Source organism: Dermacentor silvarum, chromosome 1, assembly GCF_013339745.2.
Source record: "Dermacentor silvarum isolate Dsil-2018 chromosome 1, BIME_Dsil_1.4, whole genome shotgun sequence".
Classification (NCBI taxonomy): Eukaryota; Metazoa; Arthropoda; class Arachnida; order Ixodida; family Ixodidae; genus Dermacentor; species Dermacentor silvarum.
The window spans coordinates 384,613,147-384,638,374 of NC_051154.1; the positions used below are offsets into that span (position 1 = coordinate 384,613,147).

The 25,228-nt window shown below is 47.4% G+C and overlaps 1 protein-coding gene across 3 annotated transcripts in view; it reads right to left on the reverse strand.

Moving 5' to 3' along the window:
- Nucleotides 1-288: 288 nt before the first annotated feature.
- LOC119437508 (uncharacterized) overlaps nt 289-25,228 on the reverse strand; it is a 444,678-nt gene continuing 419,738 nt past the window's right edge. For all 3 annotated transcript variants that reach the window (XM_049660630.1, XM_037704517.2, XM_037704518.2), the window contains exons 2-3: nt 21,054-21,399; nt 289-594 (exon numbers count right to left, since the gene is read on the reverse strand). In XM_049660630.1, the coding sequence (XP_049516587.1) occupies nt 366-594; nt 21,054-21,399 (575 nt within the window). In that variant the 3' untranslated portion in view covers nt 289-365. The remainder of the gene's footprint in view (nt 595-21,053; nt 21,400-25,228) is intronic.

Consider the following 25,228-nt stretch of genomic DNA (forward strand, 5'->3'; position numbering starts at 1 on the left):
AAAGAATAAAGAAATATAGAAGAATTATGGAATGGGAAATTATTTGATAACAAGAGCACGGAGACAAGGCCATTTCATCTATTCAAGCATTGTGTTTGCAAAGTGTGGAGGCATCATTCTGTGTGGTGGTCTCAGTTATGAGTTGTTTGGAGCCGTCATGAGCTGTTTTATTAGAATCGAAGTTATTAGAATATTCCAATCGAAGTGCCTATTTTTTTCGAAGCATATATAGCGTTTTCGTCGTGTGCTTGCACAGAATCCTTTTATATGAAATGATCAACGGACATCTGGATTTTTAGAGTATGCTTTATTGTTTCCAACATATTTAGTCCTGAGCGATAATCACATTACCTAGTGGCTTAAGCCTACGCTTGCGCAGACAAAAGATTGTTTATGTCTTTAAGAGAAGATCTGACATGCTTGACAATCATTTGTTCAGCTGTCTTCTTCAAGACGCTCCTGAAGAGCTTTGTAGCAGAATTTAAAATGGTGTTAATCAGAAAGTCACCATGCTTTACTGCTTCAAGTTTAACTTTCAGTCCATCGAATTTCTTTAGTTCGAAACCCCCCAGCTGAAGTTCACCAGCATCAGTCCTGGAAAAATAGGAAAAATTCAATTAAGAACACGACTTACAAACATACCACTTTATAACTTTGCACTCAGGGAAATGATGGGGTGAGCTATTCAGTACTAAAATATCGGTATATCACGAAATTGGGCTCTCTGAATGCTTTCCTAGTGTAACTTAGCATTTGTGAAACTGACAGTTACTCTTTACAAGAAAAGAAAACTATTTAGGTATATACTACGAGATCATCCAGTACACCACTACATTGTAGCCAGTGCTCTATATTGTAAAATGCCGAAGAAAATAGGAACGATGTGAATATATACACAGGCAGAGTTGCTGGCAGACTGAGTTTATGCGAAAGAAACTTTTGTATCAGCGCCATCTCTTGGGCGCAAAAGTTAACACGTATGTGGATTCACGGCTTTGCTGCTCTAGCATTCTTATGGCGTGTTGTATTGGTGTGTTTCCCATCGTTAGCATTGCGCCACGCAGTTGAAGGGGCTGATAGTAGCGCGAACCGCCAACCCCGTCCCGTCAGCTGCTACGGCATCACTGACGCATTTGACTTTGCCACGCTGAAGGATCCACCTGATTTTACGAGCTTTTGTTCACTGCTGTTCAGTAGTGGGCGCGCTCGCCTGATCGCCAGCAAATCATTCTTAGAGGTGCGTGAAGTTATTGCCACCTCTTATTCTTACGTAAATAACGAACCAATTTACGTTTGGGCTTCTTGGAACTGATTTGCAAGGGCGTCGCGGTACTCAGCTACATCTCTGTGTTTTTCACGCTGTTAGCTCCTTGCTGAAAATGCATTTATAGCATAAACAATCTTTACAGCGTATGCCTGTGAATAGTATCTGTTCGTGCTAGTGCCTTGCGCTGTGCCTTCGTGCCGTGTTTGGTGTTGTGACGCAAAAAATAGCTGATGCGAGACACAAGGCCTTGGACTATGCTGTACCGAAACTGACTGCACATAAAGCATGTTGTTGAACGTGCTGTGAAGTTGCTACCGAAACCAGTCATTCTCTGTTTTCGCGGGCCTCTAAAGGCTGATATTGTCTTCATCTTGTGGCCGCCACGCCTTAAGAGAGAGTTTAGCTCGGGGCCAACACCAATTTCTCTATTAAAAAACATGTAACAGGTAGCAATACTGATATGAGTCAATGACTGGGCTGGTTGTAAATAATGTGTTGCATTTAAATGAGAAAGGTAAATTTTAGCAACTCAACGAATCAGGTGAAAAATAGAAGTGTGAAAGAAACAAGGACGGGACGAGCACATTCCCCTCAACCTTGTTTTTTTTTTGCCTTTCTGTTTTCTTCAGAGTTATGCACCAACTCGTCCTAGAAAATGTTTAGTAGAAATGAGAATTTTGATTTTGCAGAATTTTGATACTATATACAAAACTTTTACACAGTCTATGAGCTTCAAATAAATGTAAGGGCAGTTTTCCAAGCCGTAACTGCGCACCAAAAAGATTTTGTTATCCTGTAACCTGCATTTCTTAGGGCAGCTAAAGCGAAACAAACTTGTCAGAGTGGCGATTTGGGCGAGTTGGTTATACATTGGGAATGGTTCTTTCGCTGATGGACAAAAACTTGACAGAGCGTGTGAACGGAGGTATCCTGCAATGCTTTATGTCAGCCCAAAGTCATTTGGGCCCAAAGTCATTCCAAAAGTCATTCTGCAAGGACAAACTTGATATTTATGTTACAGCTGACGTAAGATAGTTACAATGTCCACGAGGGTTCCACGAAATTTTTCTTGGCATATTAGTGCTATATTTCAGGGCGGTGCACTGCTGTTGCGTAGTACACATGTTTTCTGCTGTAGAGGCCCTAGTAGCAATAAATGAATTTCACAGTACTGTGATATCAATATCTTTTACTGCGTTACATAGTTTAAAACTTGGTACTTGAGTTTTTTTTCGGTTTTTTATTTAATTTTTTTGTGAAGAATTTCATTGCATAAATAAAACTTGCTTCCGGCAGTCACTACATTTAAACTGTTTCTTTTAAATGTAAATAACCACATCAAATTCGGTGAAGTGGTTGCCGAGAAAAAGGATTTTTGCATTCTCATGTTGAAACAAGAGCCTCAAAGAGACACAGATAACGTGATTAAGACGACAATGCTCTACTTACGACAAACTTATTTGGAGAACACGCGTAATATATATAAATACAAACATATCTACGTACACTCTATGCTAACATCTTACCAGCCATCTTACCAGCATGAGATCTAACACTGAAAAAATTTAGCGAATAAAATAACAAATCAAGCACCCTACCATCTGCCCGCGCTCTGGAGATATTTGTTATCTTTCTTAGTCAGGGCTACAGAAAAATTAAGGGGGATGCTTATAGCTTTCAAAGAATGTGAAGGCCAAAGCCTTGTTGGACCCATAGCGATGTGGAATGAAGCGATGAAATCATGCGGGGACGTATACAAGGCGAGCGAGTGGTCTGCGAGTGTGCTGCCACCATTTCTAACGCGTTCTATGAGCGCAGCCGCTGAGATTTCCCTCCGCCTCCCTAGTACCGCCACCGCGCTTCGCTCCACGCCCCTATGCGCTGCTGCTGGCATTTACCTCCTCCTCCCTAGAGCCGCCATGACCCTTTCCCTCAACGCCCTCCGCCGTTGAGTGTGAGGGCAGTATGGGAACGCAAGCACAGAATTGCATTTGTAAACGTTAGCGCCGGCCCCATTGCTCCTTCTCAGATTCCCCGCACCACCTCATATTTACTGTAGACCCAAAGTCGTTTGTTTCATTATTACTGCATTCCGCTTCCCCTTTATTTTATTTTGCGTTCTTCTATGTATCACTGTGTACTCCCAATTTTCAAATCATATTTTATTCCAACATACAACCGATGTTGAGGACCGTGGACAAAAAGCAGCAAGGCTTGACGTGGTCCATGACCCCGTTTTGAACGGAGCAACAAAACCACAAAGGATGAACACTATTTATCACAAGAAAATAGAAAAATAGAATGTCCCCACTAATAACTAAGAAACCCTAATCAGGATAACAATGAGGAATTATTAGAAAAAAAGTAAAGCACATAACATACAAATTGAGTAATTTTCCGAAGTACAGCTCGTACTCAGAAAATACATTAGAAAAAAAAACTCAAGAACACTAAAAAAATGCAACACTATATACACAAGCTTTATGGGACACAATATAATAGTTCATACAGCTTCATATACAGAAGGCCTTGATACGCATAGTACAAAGGCAAAACACAAAGAAATATTATACAAGAAATACACCGCACCAAAGAAAAAACGTTGCATACACACGTGCATTTAGATACATGTTTATACTAGATAAAAAATAAAGCATTATGTTACGTTTGCCCTGTTTATATGGTAGGGTATTCGAAAACATAGCATTTAATAGGTATAATTTGTTTTAGACCTCAGTAATTCCCATATTTCCGAGTTCCTTGTATTAACCGACATGCTTTGGTACGAAATTAGACATACGTTTTAGGGTGTCGTTGCTTTTTTCAATACTTGTCGTATAACTTCGTATTAACATGTTTTCGTAAATGTCGGGCATAGATAGCAAATTCAGCCTTTAAAATAGAGGACTATTTGTCGTTAAGTAAAGGACGTCTAGGATACAACCGACGGCCCTTTTCTGCATTCTATGCAGTGTATTGATATTAGAAAGCGTTGTACCGCCCCAGACATGATGACAATAGTTTATGTATTATAAGAACAGTGATTTGTACAGTAGAAGTTTAATACTTTCTTGAAGGAAGAAACCCAATTTGCATAGCATTCCAGTCACCGGAGAGAGCTTACCCATGCATTACCATTTCCACGTGAGCATTCCACGACAAATGTTGCACAAGTACAACGCCAAGACACTTAAAAGAAGGAGCAATGGGCAAAATGGAGTTATTAAGCTGTACAATAGTACAAGTGTCAATATTTGAATTTTTTGGCCTAAAAACTACAGCCTCTGTTTCATTAACATTTATTGTTAGCGAGTTCGCGATACTCTAAGATGATAATTTTGACAGCACCTTGTTCGCTTTAACCATGATATGTTTAGCATCTATTGCAGTTGCTAGAATTGTAGTGTCGTCTGCATATACAATAAATTTGACGTCACTATCAATTCTCACCAAATAATTATTATAAATACAAAAAAGCAAGAGCCCCAAAATACTTCCCTGTAGTACTCCTGCGTTAGGTGGTTTCAAATCGGACACGTGACTATTTATAACTACTTGTTGCATGCGGTGCAGAAGATATGATTCTATAAATTTCGGAAAAACGCCTCGAAAGCCAACATCAGTTAATATTTTTCTAGTAGAGTAGTATGATTTATGCAGTCGAACGCCTTCGAGTAGTTGACAAAAATACCCAATATACATAGCTCAGATGAGCGGCGTCGGACCCAGCTGTGGAAGACGACGACGAACGCGCTAGTAGTGGCACGAGCGCGAGGCAAACGCGAGGCGCGAGGCAAGCTCGCTCACTTTTTCTGTGCCTCACAGCGACCTTGAAACACAGAGACTTAGGCCCCGATTCAGAAATGCTCCTAACCTTAGACCGTTTCCCTACCTTACGCAAGGAGTCCGTCATGCTACCTAAACGTTAGGCGCCCTCTGAAGCCCATTGCAAATTCTAAAAGCTCCCTTTTACTTTCCCTGCGGAAGGAGCGCCTCACCAAAGGAAGTGGAACGTTACAGGCTTCTGGTTTCGAGATTACTTACGACAAAAGCAACATACTTGTAATGAATTGCCAAAGTAAACTTCCGGCGCTGTTAGAATTGCATGTCTACTTCTATACCAGGGCATAAATAACATTTCTTTCGTTAATGACGTAAAAATTGCTGAAAAATGATGCACATGGCAAGAAAGCAAGCTCAGTCTAGCAACTTTGGCAGCATCTGACAGTTCGGTTGGCCAGGCGTCGCTTTCTTTTTCTTTTTTTTTGCCTGCGTTTTGTTTCGTGCGTGTGTGCGTGTGTGTGTATGCGTGTGTGTGTGTATTTGCCATGCCAGACAAAACTTATTTCACGGAGGAAGAAAAATTGGCTGCGGCTTAACTAAGTTATGCCTGGGTGTGCGTAGCGAGAGGTACGGTTAATATCATTGTTTAGCTTGGTTCTCTCTATGGTTACATCTTTATTGTTTAGCTTCGTCCGTCTGAATGTTTAGTTTGGTTGTTACCTCTCGTTAAGTTATGATTATATTAAAGACTAGACATCTTTAAAGTGTAACGTATTTATTGTGAAAGTCTTCATCTTGTTGTTTCCAAATTGCCACAGAGATGGCTCGATGGTCGGTGAGGCGGGAGGATAAGGGGTTGTCGTCCAGTGACTTGAACACGTTTCGTGCACTATCCCCATCTGAATCCACTCGCGTGGCCGCTTCGTACTTACGACGCTTCTCGAGGCGTGCGGCTCGTTCTTCCTCCGTCTCTTCTGTGCCGTCTACACCGGGGCTTTTAATTGGTATATGAGTACAATCTATGCACCCAGTAACCCCGGGGAATCCTCCAATGGCATAGAACTTAGTCATGACTGACCTCGCCTCACTGGCGTTTGGCAGCCGAACGTACTTGGGATGCAGTCGTAGGCATATCAGCTGTGTCTTATCTCAAATGCATCGGCATATAGAGGGTTGGGATACACACACAGGGTCGCCTACAACAGTTTCCATGGCACCCGTTCCATAAAAACGCAGTGCAATGACGACCTTCAACAGAGCAGGTAGCGGAGCTCCTCTGTTGTCAGTGTTACAATGCAGTTGCAGCTCCGCCAGTATGGCTGTAACAGCTTGCTTGGAAAAACGATACCGGGCTAGAAACTCCACTTCGTTGTAGTGTTCCAGTGGATACTGCGTGTCAATCACATGCCGCACTGGACTCGAGGCTTATACACAGTCGGGTCGAGGTTTGTACACAGTCCCGTAAAGAAGTTCATTTGCACGTCGAAGAAACCTTGCATAGCTTTCGAAGCTATCGTCTTCGGATAAGTACCGCAAGGCCGTCATTCTCGCCGCTCGCTTTTCACAGAAAAACAGAGTCACAAAAGAAACGGCACAAAGCGCAGTCTGCGGAACCAAATTGGACATCAATACACGGCGGCTGGCTACCGCGGCGTTGGCGGCGCACCAGTGGCGTAGCCAAAGGGGGGGTTGGGGGGGTTCAAACCCCCCCCCGAAATTTTTTACACCCCCCCTCCCCCCCCACTAACCCACCCTTTTCTCTCGTCGCTTCGCGCTGACATATTTCAAGAAACCGGTGCTACTTTCACACTTTCATTCCTGGGCGCTTCCGTTTGGGTTGGTAATTTACAGCGAATCATGTCTGCATATGGAAAAAAACTGTCACGGTGTTTGTCAAGGCCTTGACACTCTGTGAGGTTTTGGGCGCGAATGTGGCGGCCGCATTCTGAAACAACAAATGCGCAACAAATGCGCAACAAATGACGCAACAAATGCGGCAGCCGCATTTTAGATGAAGGCGAAAATGCTCGAGGCCCGTTTACTTAGATTTAGGTGCACGTTAAAGTCCCCAGGTGGTCGAAATTTCCGGTATACATTTCCACCGCTTCCATTCAGGTGCCGGTTAGGCCGCGTTCGCGTAGGAACTTGGTCTCGAAGCTGTCGGAAGCGGCAAAATCTTGCAAAAATCCGCCCGCCTAGGCGGCAAAACAGGCAGAAAAACAGGCGGTGAGCCAAATTGGTCTCGGACCGATTTTTTCGCCATGGCGAAGCGGAAACGCGGCGGCAAGTCGTTCTGCTCGACCGGAAGCTACACTAGCATGTAAACTTCCGGTCTTAACATTGAACATGGCACCAAAAGTGTAGGCTGTAATGCTGATCGACGCGATCAAGAACCACCCCTTGCTCTACGACAAGAGTGGCACTCAAACGTACTGTCAGCAATACTCGCGATAGTATTCAACGTCGCGCGACAGGAGGTGCGGTAATGAAGCCTTGGCGTGACCCAACTTCTTACACTTTTGCAAAGCCAGGCGAACCCACCACTGCCGTTTCCGAGGTTTTCTTGTCTTCCGTTTATTCATTGTCCATTTCTAGAAAACAAGTAGGTAGAAGTATAAAAGCCATTTCTTCTTCCACTTCCATGAAGACAATAGTTAGGCAGATTCCTCGTTGGCGCTCCATAATTCTCCTCGCACGTGCACGGTATGTTACAGAAGTCGCGGGGTGCTTTTCTCGTCGCGACGATAGACTGGGAGCGTAGGTCTCACATAGGACGCGCAGGCTTCGGCGAGCTTCAACACAAGGGCCAGCCCGGGTTTTAGCTTTGGTGTTCCCGTTGCCGCTTTCGTGTCCTGGAGGCGCCGAAAATAATACGAAATGATGAAATGTTATTACAACTTGTAAATAAAAGCTATTAAAGAAATATAATCACGCCTATAGGCAGCAACCTGTGACACAGCGCTACCGCGCCCTTGGGAGGAGAATTACAGAACGCCAACGAGGAACTTACCGAAGGTCGCAGATGACACGCGAAATTGCGCAAGATGATCACTTTTGATGACGGGTGGGTCAGTGAATGAACATACCGCTCGAATAATCAGCGCCACCACGCCGACAAACGTACGCAGACTAGATGGATGTGGACGAAAGCGGCAGCGCGGCCGCGGTGGTAGCAAAACAAATGTGAACTTGGACATGCGCGGAAAAGATTTTCCGGCCGCTTTGGCCTCTCCACCCACTTGCCGCTTCCCAAATGTGAACGTAGCCATAGTCTGCAGCGCAAAATGTCTCTCGTTTGCGATTGCGCCCCTACGGAAGGCTGGTAGTTACTGTTGTGTTGCTGAATCCCAAACCAGCAATTACGAAAGGCTGGTAGTTGCTGTTGTGTTGTGGAATCCCAAACCAGCAATGTACACACGAAAGGGTTGATGCCAGCAGTGAAATTCCACCGACTCGCAACAGAATGCACGAAACAGACCGCCGACAAGCATGGATTACTGCTGTGCGCAGTACAGCGTAAGTAAACTCTTGTTGCAGGCGCTGACAGTTCTCGTCGGAGTTCACGCGTCCTGAGAAATTTATTATGTGCACTATGCACTGAACAAGACCGGAGTTCATTCCTGCATCACTAGTACACCAATCAGTCGAGATTCTGTGAGGTACAAGGCCACTTCCTGTTTGCACCGGCCTAAGTGAAGCAGAAATGACTCGCACGCACTACTTAAAATGCGTACACATGCCATAACTATGCAGTGCGGTGAAATATTCTGTACAATTCTGAATCTGTTGACGTAAAGGCAAATGACGGCTGCACGCTCGCACACAGCGGAAGACACAGCGGCCCATGCACTTGCCGCAGGAAATGCAAGGCGACGAAAGCTTCGTAAAAAAAGCATTACTCGTTTTTGCGCGTATTTAAGTTTTCTAGCGCAAAGACGCAGCGAACAAGCTATTGCTATGGGAGTAGGTATAGCCTGGTCACACGTGCATTTTCACGCGTATAGCCGTCCTGACTTGTGAAACGCACTTCGCCCCGACGAGGTCGACGCCATCTCCGCTTAACGGAGATTAACAATTAATTATGTCTTCTCCGATCGGGCGGGTCGTCTCAATGATGCGTTTTCGAAGACTGGTCCATTCAGTGGCGCGATGAGAGACGGTTGCTCCAAACGCCCACTGTACCTGTCGTACTTACTGTATTTTACTGAGCTTACATTACTTTTTACTTAATTTCTTCACAAGCAAACAGCGCCACACACACACGCGAGGGGGGGGGGGGGGTCCCATGTCTTTGATATACAAGCATAAAGTGTGCTTAAACTACCGATACTTATGATCGATCACGTCACGTTGTGGAAAGCAGACGCTTGCCCCCCCCCCCCCCCCGGTCGGGCCGATGAACCCCCCCCCCCCCGACAAAAATTTCTGGCTACGCCCCTGGTCTTAACATTGAACATGGCACCAAAAGTGTAGGCTGTAACGCTGATCGACGCGATCAAGAACCACCCCTTGCTCTACGACAAGAGTGGCACTCAAACGTACTGTCAGCAATACTCGCGATAGTATTCAACGTCGCGCGACAGGAGGTGCGGTAATGAAGCCTTGGCGTGACCCAACTTCTTACACTTTTGCAAAGCCAGGCGAACCCACCACTGCCGTTTCCGAGGTTTTCTTGTCTTCCGTTTATTCATTGTCCATTTCTAGAAAACAAGTAGGTAGAAGTATAAAAGCCATTTCTTCTTCCACTTCCATGAAGACAATAGTTAGGCAGATTCCTCGTTGGCGCTCCATAATTCTCCTCGCACGTGCACGGTATGTTACAGAAGTCGCGGGGTGCTTTTCTCGTCGCGACGATAGACTGGGAGCGTAGGTCTCACATAGGACGCGCAGGCTTCGGCGAGCTTCAACACAAGGGCCAGCCCGGGTTTTAGCTTTGGTGTTCCCGTTGCCGCTTTCGTGTCCTGGAGGCGCCGAAAATAATACGAAATGATGAAATGTTATTACAACTTGTAAATAAAAGCTATTAAAGAAATATAATCACGCCTATAGGCAGCAACCTGTGACACAGCGCTACCGCGCCCTTGGGAGGAGAATTACAGAACGCCAACGAGGAACTTACCGAAGGTCGCAGATGACACGCGAAATTGCGCAAGATGATCACTTTTGATGACGGGTGGGTCAGTGAATGAACATACCGCTCGAATAATCAGCGCCACCACGCCGACAAACGTACGCAGACTAGATGGATGTGGACGAAAGCGGCAGCGCGGCCGCGGTGGTAGCAAAACAAATGTGAACTTGGACATGCGCGGAAAAGATTTTCCGGCCGCTTTGGCCTCTCCACCCACTTGCCGCTTCCCAAATGTGAACGTAGCCATAGTCTGCAGCGCAAAATGTCTCTCGTTTGCGATTGCGCCCCTACGGAAGGCTGGTAGTTACTGTTGTGTTGCTGAATCCCAAACCAGCAATTACGAAAGGCTGGTAGTTGCTGTTGTGTTGTGGAATCCCAAACCAGCAATGTACACACGAAAGGGTTGATGCCAGCAGTGAAATTCCACCGACTCGCAACAGAATGCACGAAACAGACCGCCGACAAGCATGGATTACTGCTGTGCGCAGTACAGCGTAAGTAAACTCTTGTTGCAGGCGCTGACAGTTCTCGTCGGAGTTCACGCGTCCTGAGAAATTTATTATGCGCACTATGCACTGAACAAGACCGGAGTTCATTCCTGCATCACTAGTACACCAATCAGTCGAGATTCTGTGAGGTACAAGGCCACTTCCTGTTTGCACCGGCCTAAGTGAAGCAGAAATGACTCGCACGCACTACTTAAAATGCGTACACATGCCATAACTATGCAGTGCGGTGAAATATTCTGTACAATTCTGAATCTGTTGACGTAAAGGCAAATGACGGCTGCACGCTCGCACACAGCGGAAGACACAGCGGCCCATGCACTTGCCGCAGGAAATGCAAGGCGACGAAAGCTTCGTAAAAAAAAGCATTACTCGTTTTTGCGCGTATTTAAGTTTTCTAGCGCAAAGACGCAGCGAACAAGCTATTGCTATGGGAGTAGGTATAGCCTGGTCACACGTGCATTTTCACGCGTATAGCCGTCCTGACTTGTGAAACGCACTTCGCCCCGACGAGGTCGACGCCATCTCCGCTTAACGGAGATTAACAATTAATTATGTCTTCTCCGATCGGGCGGGTCGTCTCAATGATGCGTTTTCGAAGACTGGTCCATTCAGTGGCGCGATGAGAGACGGTTGCTCCAAACGCCCACTGTACCTGTCGTACTTACTGTATTTTACTGAGCTTACATTACTTTTTACTTAATTTCTTCACAAGCAAACAGCGCCACACACACACGCGAGGGGGGGGGGGGGGTCCCATGTCTTTGATATACATGCATAAAGTGTGCTTAAACTACCGATACTTATGATCGATCACGTCACGTTGTGGAAAGCAGACGCTTGCCCCCCCCCCCCCCCCCCTCCCCCGGTCGGGCCGATGAACCCCCCCCGACAAAAATTTCTGGCTACGCCCCTGCGGCGCACGGTACTAATTGAAGCTGAGCGTTCCGCCTGCTAAGTCCTGAGGAGAAGCATGCATTCAGGTAGAGAAGCGTGGTTAGGAACCATGAAGAAAGCATGACGGCTTCTAAGCGCGAGGAAGCACCAAGGAGGCCCTAACTTAGTGCCCCTTAGTAAGGGACGTTCCAGAATTGACGCCAGGTCGCCTTACAGCGTGTAAGACGTCCTTAGTAAGGAAAGGAGTGTTTCAGAATCCGGGCCTTAAGGCTCTCGCCTTAAAAGAAGCTGCCCTACTGGGCGGCGCCGTCATGCATCTGTAAGCGCACCACCGGGTTTCAACTTTCTTGCTGCAGGCGTCACCAGCGCACGAACCGTGAGCGCCGCGTGCATTCAGTCAATGTAGCTCGCGAAGCAAACGCGCGGTGTGTTCCGACGCGTTAGTGGCGTCACCCATGGTCTGGCACGGCCGCGTTGAAACGCGAGCACTGTTCTTGCGTTAAGAGAGACAATGATTTCACAGAGGAACATGTGCTTCCCCGCGACCATGGCTCTGGAAAGCGAGAGTGGAGTTAAGGCGTCGTTGGTTTTGTCATCTGCTTTTCTCATACCGTTGCTTCGGAAAGCGATGAATTTTCACCGGCAGTCTCGGCCCGACTGCGTTTCCGCCAGTATAATGGCAGTTATCATTCCAACAGTAGACAGATTTAGTTGGGCGCCCGCAACAGCTATGCGCACGCTAGAAACCCGCAGAGGCGACAGTGCGCATTCGCAGTACGCAGGAGCACGCAAGATTTCTTGTGTTCGCCCGCAGCTTTTCAAAAGCTGTGTAGCGTCCGCTGCGGGCTCTGTGGGCTTTATAGACGCTCTCGCGTGTCCTCGAGAGCGTGGCTTTCTATATGGCTCCAGCTTTGATTGCATTGCAGTTCTGAAAACGCTTGCCTCTGCGAGATTTTCATGGCACATACGCAATTATGGCTTGACTTGTAGCTCTATTCGAGACATCCCGCCATTTTCTTCGAGGCATGACGCTTACAAAATCGCCCCGATTTGATTTGCTAACGTGACGCAAATTTGACGTTTCGCCTAAGAAACTGTAATGTAGGCATTGAACCTAGCGTTCTTGGTAAAGCAAAGCAGTTTTCCTCCCCAGTAAAAATAAAGCAGCTAGCTCAATGCGTACGATTATTCCATCGAAATCGTTTTTCGTTTCCGTCCTCTGCATGTGCACAATCTGTCGTCTGCTTCATTAGCTAGGATGCGTGTCCTCGGGAAACGGTGTCAGTCGTCGTATGTATACTGGTGCCTACGCGCTTGCTTTCTACCTTGAGACAAGATAAGCGACTTACTAGTGATGATGAACGCGTGCTCTAGGCCGCGTTATCGCTATCTCGTGAAACGCAAGTGACTCAGCCCGACTCGATCGTCTGGCTACAGTGTACTATTCTAGTACACTGTAATGCCACGTACACACTAGCGAAAAAACGCGCGCGGCGCGCCGCCGGCGGCAAGACGCGCGCCGCGAAAGCAGCCGCGGCAGGGATCGCTCCTGGACCGATTTTTTGCGGTTTGCCGCGTGCCGCGGATGAAGGAGACCAATGAGAGCGGCCCGCTTCCGCGACGTGCGCGCGGGAAACTAGTGCCATGCGGACCCGCCCGACCGCTTGTTTCTCGTTTCATACTATCATCTGCACGCGTGAGCTCCCGGATAGTTCGAGAAGGGGAGAGGAGTCTAGTTTGTCACGTGATTGCCGCAGCGGCGCGGCGCCGGTTGGTGTGGCCGCCCTGCCGCTGCTGCGTTTTGCCTCCGGCGGCCCGCCGCGCGCGTTTTGCCGCTAGTGTGTACGTGCCATAACTGTAGTCTGGCTGAGAAGCGGCCGAATATTATCGATATAAAGCCCCTATATATAAAAAGTAGCGCCATCCACTTCCCTCCTCCTCCGTTCCACTATCGCGCTCGGCGCGACCAGCGCGATCGAGGCGCGATATCGACAGTGGCGCCGCCTGCGTCGGGCCTGCCGTGGCAGACGACAGCTAACGCGCTACCAGAGGAAATCCGAGGAAAACTTCGATCGCGCCCTGCGGAGAAGTTTCTGAGGCGAGATTTTGCTTCGTCAGTCTTAATAATGCCGTTTTGAAAGTAGCAACGCGACGATGCGAGACGGCGCAAATATCAAGTGTGCACCAAGCGTTTGCGCACGCCGGATGGTAAACAAAAAAAGCCTTTTGCCCTCGCCTTGTCGGTTGCGGCAACTTAAGGCGCAGCAGCATGCCATCACAACGAAGTTCTTGTCCTTAACACGTTTGATCCGTTTGTGCGTACAGCACTTTCGTCGCACAGGCCCGAGAATGGCAGTCGGAGCGCGCTGGAAAGAAAAAAATATACAAAAGCGCAACGCGTGCTTCCACGTGACACGGATTGGCCAATGGGGGAGCGGAGGAGGCTGGGGCGACAGGAGGCCGCGAGGAGGAAACGCCGGGGCGAGCACGGTGGCGGCAAGATCTAAGAATGGCGCTACTTTTTATATATAGGAGCTTTATATCGATAGCGTTGTGCGCGCCACAAGTATCCGCTCGCGCGACGCAAGCTCCGGCGCTGCCATCTATCGTTCACTTCACTGCTTACTCGCACCGCGAGAGGCAACTTCAAGGCACCGCCTTGCGTAGATATCTTTCTATAAATTAAAATGTCGCCGTTGTCACAGCCTTTGATGACGGGAAATTTCATTAATATTGATTATGATACAAACGCTGTAGTGAAAAGTGCAAACAGTTGCAAAAAGTTTGTTAGTTTCAAGCAATATTATTTCAAACGAACGTGTTTTTAATAACAATGGTGGTTCAAAACACAAATGCCAACACCATCCGACAGCGATGCAAATGCTACATATGAGTACGCGTTGTGAACAAAAAATTTTCATGGCCTCAAATGAAAGGAAATATGCACTGATACGCATGCCTCTCGACTACCATAGCATATGGCCGCTTATTAGCACAATTCGCGCGGCTCGTCGCACAACAAATTATGGCGGAAAATGTCTGCAATGGCGGCCCAGCGCAACGTCACGCAACGTTAAATTGACGTTTGCGAAACGGCCTTTCCTGTGACTCTCTTCACGGGATATTCCTTCAGCCAATGAACAAGCTGACATGCCAGCTATCTTGGAACGCCACCACATATTCGCGAAATTGCAGATGCATTGCACGGGTTTCTGCACGCTACCGTCCATTTGTTTAAGTGCTAAAGTCGAAATATAGGTGCGACTTTCTACATAAGTTCTTGATGGAAAATAATGACTGAGTTCATCACTTGGAAGGTAAATAAAGCAAACAGTTGAAATAGCTAAGGGAAGGCTGCGATTTTTTTTTTTTTGCAAAAGGTGTTCTTCGGGCAGATAATTCACTTGAAATGATGAAATTAAAGTGAGTTTTGTAGTTCTTTCTAAAGGGTATGAAGTAAAAAAAATTGTGTAATTGGCTAAGGCACCCATACACAAAAAGTAAGGATACTATAACCGCGCATGTGTCTGAAGTCTCCGCTAATTCAGACAAATGTGAATACATTCACTCGGAATGACCGTAACGCTCCTCCTTTATCTGCTGATTGTCCACCTCACGTTTTGAAACAACAGTTATACGAATAACATGTTCACTTGTTCTCACTCTTAAAAAGGCTCCCGTGCTGGTTTGGAAACGTCACTTTAGTTATTAGTTCATTCCTTGCGTTCAGCATTGCAGGCCGGTGAAATATATGCTTCGGCAAGTTGATTTTCTCTCACTTTCATTTTCCGTGTACTTTGTGATTTCTGCAGTTCAATTAACACAAGCAATTCTTCTTCGTTCTTCTTTCTGGAGTTTTACGTGCCAAACCAGTTCTGATTATGAGGCACGCTGTAGTGGAGGGTTCGGAATTAATTTTGACCACCTGGGATTCTTTACCTTGCACTACAACGCAAGCACGCGGGTGTTTTGGCATTTCGCCTCCATCGAAATGCCGCCGCCGCGGCTGGGATTCGATCCCGCGATCTCGTGCTCAGCAGCACAACGCCTTAGCTGACTCAGCCACCTCGGCGGGTCACAAGTAATTTACCCTATGCTTTTCTTGGTTTCATTGTGTGTTCGATTCATATGAATGTGAGCAACAAAAATCGAGCCCCTGGTTACGTGTCTTCCCTTTCTGTATATATATATATATATATATATATATATATATAGTGAGCATTATATTACCCTTTCATCTTCTTAATCTGCATATACTCATCATCATGGCCAGCGTCATTCCCTTCAGCGCGCGGCCTGCATAATATACCGTCGAGGTTGAACAGCTGTCTCGCAAGTGGTGGAGGCTGCTCTCGATCCCTTGGTCCTCTACGACTTCGAGTTCCCTGGAGCTTCGTTCAGGTCACCGCTTGCCCCACTTTTCCGCCACCATGCCCCAAGAAGATGCACCAGGAGCCCTCAGCGTCACCGTCCCTGCTCCACCGGCCGTTCTTTAATGGACCGTCAGCACGCGGCAGCGCGATCCCACCATGTTCGCTGGCCGTCCTAGTGAAGACGTTGACGACTGGCTGGACAATTATGACCGAGTGAGTGAGTTTAACTGGTGGGATGATTTTCACAAGCTTCGGAGCATCGCATTCTACCTCACTGACGTTGCCAGGACTTCGTTTCTTAATCATGAGAGTTCCTTGCCTGACTGGGCGGCTTTCAGACACCAGCTTCGGCAAATTTTCGGCGCCCGAAACGTCCGCTCTGAGGTAGCCAAGAAAAAGCTTGATGCACGCATGCAACTTCCCGGGGAAACATACACCTCCTATATCGAGGACGTCCTCGCCCTTTGTCGCCGGGTTGACGCAGCCATGACTGAATCTGATCGTGTTCGTCATATCCTCAAGGGCATTGCCCACGTCGCGTTCAACGCACTGGCCATCAAGAATCCCAATACCGTTAACGATGTTATCGCCCGCACAGACTACAATACTTTATTAGTGTGTGTAGAAGGTCTGCCAGTTCCTGCATTGATTGATACGGGCGCAGCTATTTCTATTATTCACGCTAACTTGTGCTCTCGTCTACGCAAGGTTACTACACCTTACAATGGAGCTATTATACGTGGCGCAAATAATGTTGTGATTCGGCCATCGGCGCAATGCACCGTTCGAGTTTCGATTAACGGGATTCGCCACCATATCCAGTTCGCAGTGTTGACTTCCTGTGCTCCCATGCTTATACTAGGGTGGGACTTTCTTCGGCGTCTGCTTTCATTTCGTGCCGTCAACGCCTCGTTAACTTGACCTAGACCGACAATTCCGACGACGTGCCCGAACCGCGCCTTCGCTTACGAACTGCTGACGATTGTATCGCGCCTCCTGACCGCGAACAACTACTTGTGGTTAACTCTGACATCGCCGATGGTGACGTTTTAATCGTACCATGAGCTCGTTGCCTATCCAAAGGGGTTGCTCTGGCACCTAGCCTTGTTCACTTCACCAACGGCACGGCCACTTTGGCTGTACTCAACACAACCACTGAGCCAGTACTTCTTCCTAGAGGCGCTGTTATAATTTGCGTCTTGGACACTCAGCCTGTCGCTGTGCTTACCTCGACAACTGCTGTTTCACAAGCACCTACAGCTATAGATACGGTCCCTGCTTCTGTTCTTGCTAGTGCAATCAGCACTGATATAACGCCACAGCAGACGGAAGAGTTACTGGCGTTGTTATCCAAGCATAAAGGCTCCTTCGACGTGCACTATCCTCTTCTGGGACAGGCTTCTGCAACGGCTCTTCGCATACACACAGATGGAACTTCCATCGTGCGCCGGTGGCCATATCGTGCTTCTTCCGCCGAACGCCAGATCATCCACACACACGTTGCCGACATGCTGAAACGAAGCATCATCCGCCCTTCCTCAAGCCCTTGGTCTCCACCTGCCGTTTTTTGTGCGTAAGACGGCTCAGTGCAATTTTGCGTAGACTACCGTGCCTTGAACAAGATAACCCGCAAAGATGTATATCCACTGCCCCGAACCGATGATGCGTTAGATTCATTACAAGGCGCGGAGTATTTCACCAGCCTTGATCTACGCTCTGGATACTAGCAGATCCCCATGCACGAAGCATACAAGGAAAAAACTGCCTTTGCCACTCCCGATGGACTTTACGAATTTAACGTAATGCCTTTCGGCCTGTGTAATGATCCCGCCACAGTTGAACGGATGATTGACACTGTACTACGGGGCCTAAAGTGGAAGACTTGCTTATGCTACCTTGACGACGTCGTGATATTTTCGTTGATCTTCCATCAGCACTTGCAGCGCCTCGACGAAGTCTCGACATGCCTCTCTGCTGCTGGCCTTCAACTGAATACACAAACGTGCAACTTAGCCAGCAAAACCATTTTTTACTCGGACACCTTGTCAGCAAGGAGGGCATTCGACCTGACCCCGATAAGATTACTGCTGTCCTGCGCTTCCCCAGGCCTCAACGCGCCAAAGACTTGCGTAGTTTCCTTGGCCTAGGTTCGTATTTCCGGCGCTTCATACGTAACTTTTCCACCATTGCGGCGCCTCTCCATCAACTACTTCCTTCTGGAGTTCCCTACGTATGGTCGGCCGAATGCCAAATTGCTTTTAAGGCCCTCAAGCGTGCGCTCACGTCCAAACCTGTGCTTTGTCATTTCGACAACACCGCACCCACTCTTCTACATACCGACGCCAGCGCCCACGGTATCGGCACTGTTCTTCTGCAACGTCAGCAAACTTCCGAAGAACGTGTGGTCGCATACGCAAGTCGCACGCTAACACCTGCAGAGAAAAATTATACGATTACCGAGCAAGAGTGTCTTGCCGTTGTTTGGTCCATCCAAAAATTCCGGCCTTATCTGCATGGCCGCCACTTTACGGTCGTCACTGATCACCACGCCTTGTGCTGGTTGGCGACGCTAAAAAATTTAACGGGACGTCTCAGCCGTTGGATACTTCGTTTACAAGAATACGACTTCGACGTCACCCACAAGTGTGTAAAGAAACACCAGGATGCTGATGCTCTCTCTCGTTGTCCCCTACCACCATCTTCAAACACTGCCTGCTTACCACCTTCCATGAGCAACCCGCCGGACGTGTCTGCTGCATTTCCTTCACTCGCAGCTCTCGACCGGCTCCCACCTAGCCATTCTCATACGTTTGCAACTTGCCAACGTAGTGACTCCTACTGCCACTCCGTTATGGAACGTATTCTGGGATCCTCTCGCACACCTAACGCTCGACTCCGTCGGCAGTTGAACTTCAAGATCGAAAATTCGGTGCTATACCGGTACGTATTTCATCCCGAAGGACATCGTTGGGTTCCTGTAGTTCCCCGATCACTTCGGACCCAGATGACGATCCAACTTTCATGACGATCCCACTGCCGGTCACTTTGGTTTCCATGAAACCTATGAGCGAATTCGCAGCCACTTCTGTTGGCCTGGACTTGCAACAAGCGTAGCAAAATACGTGGCTTCCTGTTCGATCTGCCAACACCACAAACGACTGACCTCACCTCCGGCTTGACTACTACAACCTGTCCCATGTCCTGAAGCTCCTTTCGCAGTCGTTGGTATCGACTTGTATGGACCACTACCCTTATCGGCTGGCGGTAAACGATGGATTGTCACAGCTGTAGACCACTTGACACGGTACGCCGAAACAGCCGCACTACCTTCCGGTTCCGCAGCGGAGGTCGCATCCTTTTCTTGGAAGCCATATTTTTACGACACGGAGCCCCACGTATCCTTTTGAGTGACCACGGCAGGATCTTTCTGTCTAAACTTCTCGACGACGTTCTCCGTGCGTCCACTACCATCCATAAAACGACTTCCAGCTACCATCCTCAAACTAATGGCCTCACAGAGCGCTTTCATCGTAGGCTTTCCGACGTGATTTCAATGTACATCAACCCTGACCACACCAATTGGGATGTTATTCTTCCATTCGTCACCTTCGCTTGAAACACGGCCGTCCAACGCACAACGGGGTACTCACCCTTTTTCCTTGTGTATGGTCGTCAACCGATCACTGTCCTCGACGTCTCTTTCTTTGGCGTCCCCGTGCCCTCGTCCACATCAATGTGTGAGCAATTTGTTTCGCGCATTGCCCAGTGTCGCCAACACGCCCGCCTAAACACCGACGCCAGTCAACAAGACCGCAAAACTCGCTATGATGCATCCCACCGTGTCGTTTCCTTCCAGCCTGCAGACGAAGTGTTGCTGTAGACTCCAGTTCGCGTTCCTGGCTTATGCGAGAAATTTCAGTCCCGTTTTGTCGGACCCTACACTGTTCAGGAACAGACTTCGCCAGTTAACTATCGTGTAACGCCCGTTGTTACGCCTTCGGATGGCCGCTGCCGTACCACAGAGATTGTGCATGTTTTACGTTTAAAGCCTTGCATACGGCGTTCGCCGCCATATCCAGCGGCCAGGTTGGCCGATTCCATGCGCGGGGGTAATTGAGTGAGCATTATATTACCCTTTCATCTTCATCTGTATATACTCATCATCGGCCAGCGTCATTCTTTGCAGCGCGCGGCCTGCATAATAAACCGTCGAGGTTGAACAGCTGTCTCGCAATATATTATATATATATATATATATATATATATATATCGTCGTAATGTCAAAAGTTCCATATGTGTGTTGGACGAATCGATTACTCGGCGCTTTAAACTAAGCTCACTGATGGAGATATTATTGCGAGGTTCAGCCGCTACTAGCATTCGGCACCCCAGGGTGACGAATGCTAGTAAATACTGCAAATATCCGCTCTGAAGAAGCACATTCGCGACATAAGAGCTGGAGTGGCCAGAAGTACGCTCCCGTTCATGCATTAAGGAACCGTCACTGTATACTAAGGCGCTTGAAGTGGTGAACGACTACTTTGCGTCATGGTGGAGGTCACACGCTAAACAGGCATCTAACTGGTATCATTTTCAGCACTTCGAATTTGGTTGCTCTGATGAGCTGGCACGTCCTGATGAACCTGAATGGGGAGTGTTCAATCGAGCGCCATCATCGTTAAGGGACCTCAATGCGCTATATTGATGCCACAAACTGAGTGTTAACATGTTTTTAGGAGCGCCAGAACTTCATGCGAAACGCACAGAACGTTAAGAAAACCTCAATGTTAAAAGGGTAATGTTTATTTGCGCTGGTTTACTTTGTGGCATAAAATCAGGTTTTATTTCAGCAGATTGGAAGAGGTTTGAATGCCTTAGCCTACTGTTATTAGGTCCCGCCTTATCAAGCAGTCGCTACGTCGGGTTTAGAGGTGCCGTGAGCAGATTGTATTGGTTGTTTGTTTCTCTAAGATATCTTTCACCCGCTTATGTGCCTTGTTTAAGTAAGATGCTCACGATAACATGAAATGTAATTGTTATTTTTCTAAGTTTTCTTTACTCTCTTTGAAAAGAATTAAGTACAAAGGCATACTTACCCATTGAGATGGAGGGTCATCCTGGTTGCACCAATCGAAGCAGACAGGTACGCCACCAGGTGGCTAAAACGGGCAGCAGTTATCATGGCCGTGTAGTTTACTAGTAGCTGCTGAGTGCCAACATCTATGCTGGCGCTGAAGGTACCGTTTTCTGCTCGTATAATGTTCGAGCCTGTCCGCGTAACCGACCGAAGGCCTGAAACTGATCCTTCGAGGAGTAACACTTTGCCGAACACCGAGAAATCCACCGCTTGGTCGGGTAGCGCCATGGGATCCAATTTTAAAAAGCTCGTTCCTAGCCGAAGCATCTTTGTGAACAGATCTGTCTTCGTGTCAGATGTGGTCACTGCAAATGAAAAGAAACATGGAACACGACTATGAGTGCCACAGTATCTCATTATCTATCGTTGTCGTTATGGATTCCCTAGCTTTAAGCCTTTTATTGCTTATAGTGACAGTAGACAAAAATAACATATAATATAGTCGCTTTTATGGGTCAAGTATATTGTTCGATTCAATTTGTCTTTTCGATCATCACGACGATGGACGGGACTAAGCGACCCATTCATTAACAATATATCATTGTTGTTAAGTCCGTCAGGTAGGGCCCGCAGGGCCACCTTGAGTCATCAAGGTGTTGGTGTGTGGCGTCACCACGGACCCCGGGCCCCCATACCAACGCTGTTATCCGTACCGTGGCTATAGGTTGTAAGGTGAAGGGTTAGATACCGCAAACGGTGGCGGTCGGGATCTTGGTCAAGCCCCGGCCGGTGGGCTCTTGCCTGGCTATCAGGCTGGAAGCTCTGGGACCCTGCTGAGAGTATGAGGGTGAACCTCAGTCGACATATCGGGAACCCTCAGTCTATACATGACGTATGGCATTTTCAAACCCAAAGAAAAATGATCGGTCTCTGAAAAGAGGCCGCACCGAAGTCCTAAGAAAAGAAAAAGTTTTCGAAACCTTTCCAAAGTTCCTAGTTATTCACTCAGATAATGACAAAGAACCGATTACGTCGAAATCGGTCTTTAAGATCGCGAAGTCCCTAGAAAGATCAATTGGCAAGGAGTACCAGGCAAAACATCTCGCACCTGGTGACCTATTGATCGAAGTCTAAACAAAAGCGCAAAGCGAAGAACTTCAGAAACAAAAAGAAATTGCCGAGCAGAGCGTGACAATCACACCACACCATACTCTTAATTGCGTACAAGGGGTGATCTCCGAAAAGCAATTAACCAACGAAACAGACGGAGACATCCTAGAAAATCTCCGAGGCCAAGGTGTCAGCGCTGTTCGAAGAATCACCATCCGAAGAGCAAACGAAGAGATCAAAACTAAGCACATAGTGATCACGTTCAACCGCAGCAGTCTACCAGAAAGAGTAAATGTGGCATACATCAGTTGTCCCGTGCGAGCATATGTCCCGAATCCGAGATGTTTCAAATGTCAGCGGTACGGGCATGGCTCACAGTCCTGCCGAGGAAACGTTACGTGTGCAAAATGCGCAGAACATGATCATCCATCTGAGCACTGCGACAAAACAGTCATGAAATGTCCCAACTGTAGCGGTACCCACGCGGCGTACTCGCGATCCTGCGAAACTTTCAAAAAAGAGTAGGAAATCATTCAGCTTAAAGTAAAAGAAAAGCTAACTTTTCCGGAAGCGCGCCGGAAGCATGCACTGTTTTCAGGCGCACGCTATGCGGACGCAACTCGTAGGGGGGAGGAGCGGCGTCTGGTGTCTACAGGCTGTCAGTACAGCTTCGCTGATCTGGCCTTGCCCCTCGCCCCCCACGAGCAGCCACCGGCCGCTCAAAAGGCCCCTGCTGTCGAAGCGAGGGCCCCAAAGCCGACCAAGGTGCCCCAAGTGGGTTCTATTGTAGAGTCCACTGCGGCACCTGCTGTCCCTGCGGTACGTGCCCCTACGGACAGTGTACCGCCAGTGTACCTTCAGGCACCCAGCTTGAACGAGTGCCTTCTGTGTCCAGGCTTTCTGAGGAAGCAATGGACACAACACCTAGTACATCGGGGACGCCTACCCCGAAACACTCTCCTTTGCCCACTGGCTGAGGGAAGGCAAGTCGCCAGCCAGTCGCTGCCCCTGGGAAGGGCACGTGACTAAATTTCCTACACTAAAGACAGATTTTCCGTCACCTATCCCACGTTTCTATCATATCAGAAAGTATTAGGATACTAACAGCTACTCGATAAAATGGCCTTTATTGTTCACTGGAACTGTCGTGGACTCATACGTAACTTAGGTGACGTAAAAGATATTTTAAATCGGTTCTGTCCCCTAGCCGTGTGCGTTCAGGAGACAAATTTAGGCCCGAAAAACACGAACTTTTTGAAACAATACAAAGTGGTCCGCCGAGACCGCAACACGACTGGTCGCGTTTCAGGTGCCGTGGCCATTATTATGCACTGTAGCACTACTGTGCAAGAAATCCGGTTAAATACGTACCTTGAAGCAGTAGCCGTTAGTGTAGTATCATTTAAAACATTAACTATCTGCTCCATATACATCCCTCCTCATACGCAGGTATCAGTTAGAGACTTGGAGGAACTCGTTGAACAACTTCCAGAACCTTTCATATTGGTGGGAGATTTTAATGCGCACAGTCCCTTTTGGGGAAGTCCGACAACAGACGGTCGAGGACAAACTATAGAAGATTTTATTCTAACAAATAACATCTGCATTCTTAACACAAATAACCCAACGTACTGCATACCAAACACAGGAAGAATGAGTTGGCTTGACTTAGCTCTGTGTTCTCCTGATCTGTACGTCCACCTAAATTGGGAAGTACATGACAATCCATATGGAAGTGATCATCTCCCATGCCTTATACACCTCACACAACCAACTCCAACACCTACTAAACCACGGTGGTGGAAACCACACCTAGCAAACTGGACACTCTACACGACACATGCCGCATTAGAAAAAGAATACGACGAAAGCTTTAGCGTAGAGGAAATAAATCAAATATTTACTGTCTGCCTTCTTCAAGCGGCATCTGTGTCAATACCCCAAACATCAGGTTTGGCACGAGAAAACCGAAAAGCGTGGTGCACAGAAGAGTGTCGTACTGCAAAAAAGAAGCAAAATGGGGCTTGGGGCACCTTCAGGAGGTACCCAACATATGCTAACTTAATAAACTTCAAACAAGCCCGAGCTCAAGCACGTTACATCCGTAGAAGGGCAGAAAAAACCTCCTGGCAAAACTTTGTATCCTCTATCAATAGCTCGACACCAACCAAAAAAGTCTGGGAGGGTGTACGGAAAATGAACGGCGATTGCACAGCCTACAAAATCCCTCTGTTAACTCCGCCTGGTATTCAAACAACACTTCAAGAGCAGGCGGACATTTTAGGGGAACATTTTGCCCAAGTTTCAAGCTCATAAAACTACAATACGACTTTCCTTTCTTACAAAAGCACAACAGAAAAACAGAAGCTACCTACCAGAGGTGGTACGAAGGAAGATTATAATAGTCCATTTAGTACAGAAGAACTATGTAACGCACTTGCTACACGCAAGCAAACAGCACCAGGCCTAGATAACATTCATTACGCAGTGCTTCAACACTTATCTGAAGACGCAACAACTCTTTTACTCAAGTTCTTTAACAAAGTGTGGGTTACGGGCACAATACCGCAAGCATGGAAGAAGGCTGTAATCATCCCTTTCTTGAAAACAGGAAAACCACAAACTCTACCTAATAGCTACCATACAATAGCCCTGACAAGCTGTCTGGCCAAGTCATTTGAAAGTATAGTAAATGTCAGACTAATCTTCACCCTAGAGGACCGTAACCTACTAGATACTAACCAGTGTGGCTTTCGAAAGACACGATCAACATTAGACCATTTAGTCCGGCTCGAAAACACAATACGAGAAGCATTTATACATAAACAACAGTGTCTAGCAGTCTTCTTCGATCTAGAAAAGGCCTACGACACTACCTGGAAGTTCGGAATTCTACGCGACTTGGCAGATATGGGAATAAAAGGTAGAATGTTGAACAGCTTAGCTGACTTTCTCTCAAACTGCACTTTTCAGGTACGCATTGGCACAACCCTCCCGCGCATTTTATACAAGAAAATGGTGTACCACAGGGTTGCACCCTAAGTACAACCCTCTTTATAGTTAAAATGAATTCAATTAGAAAGA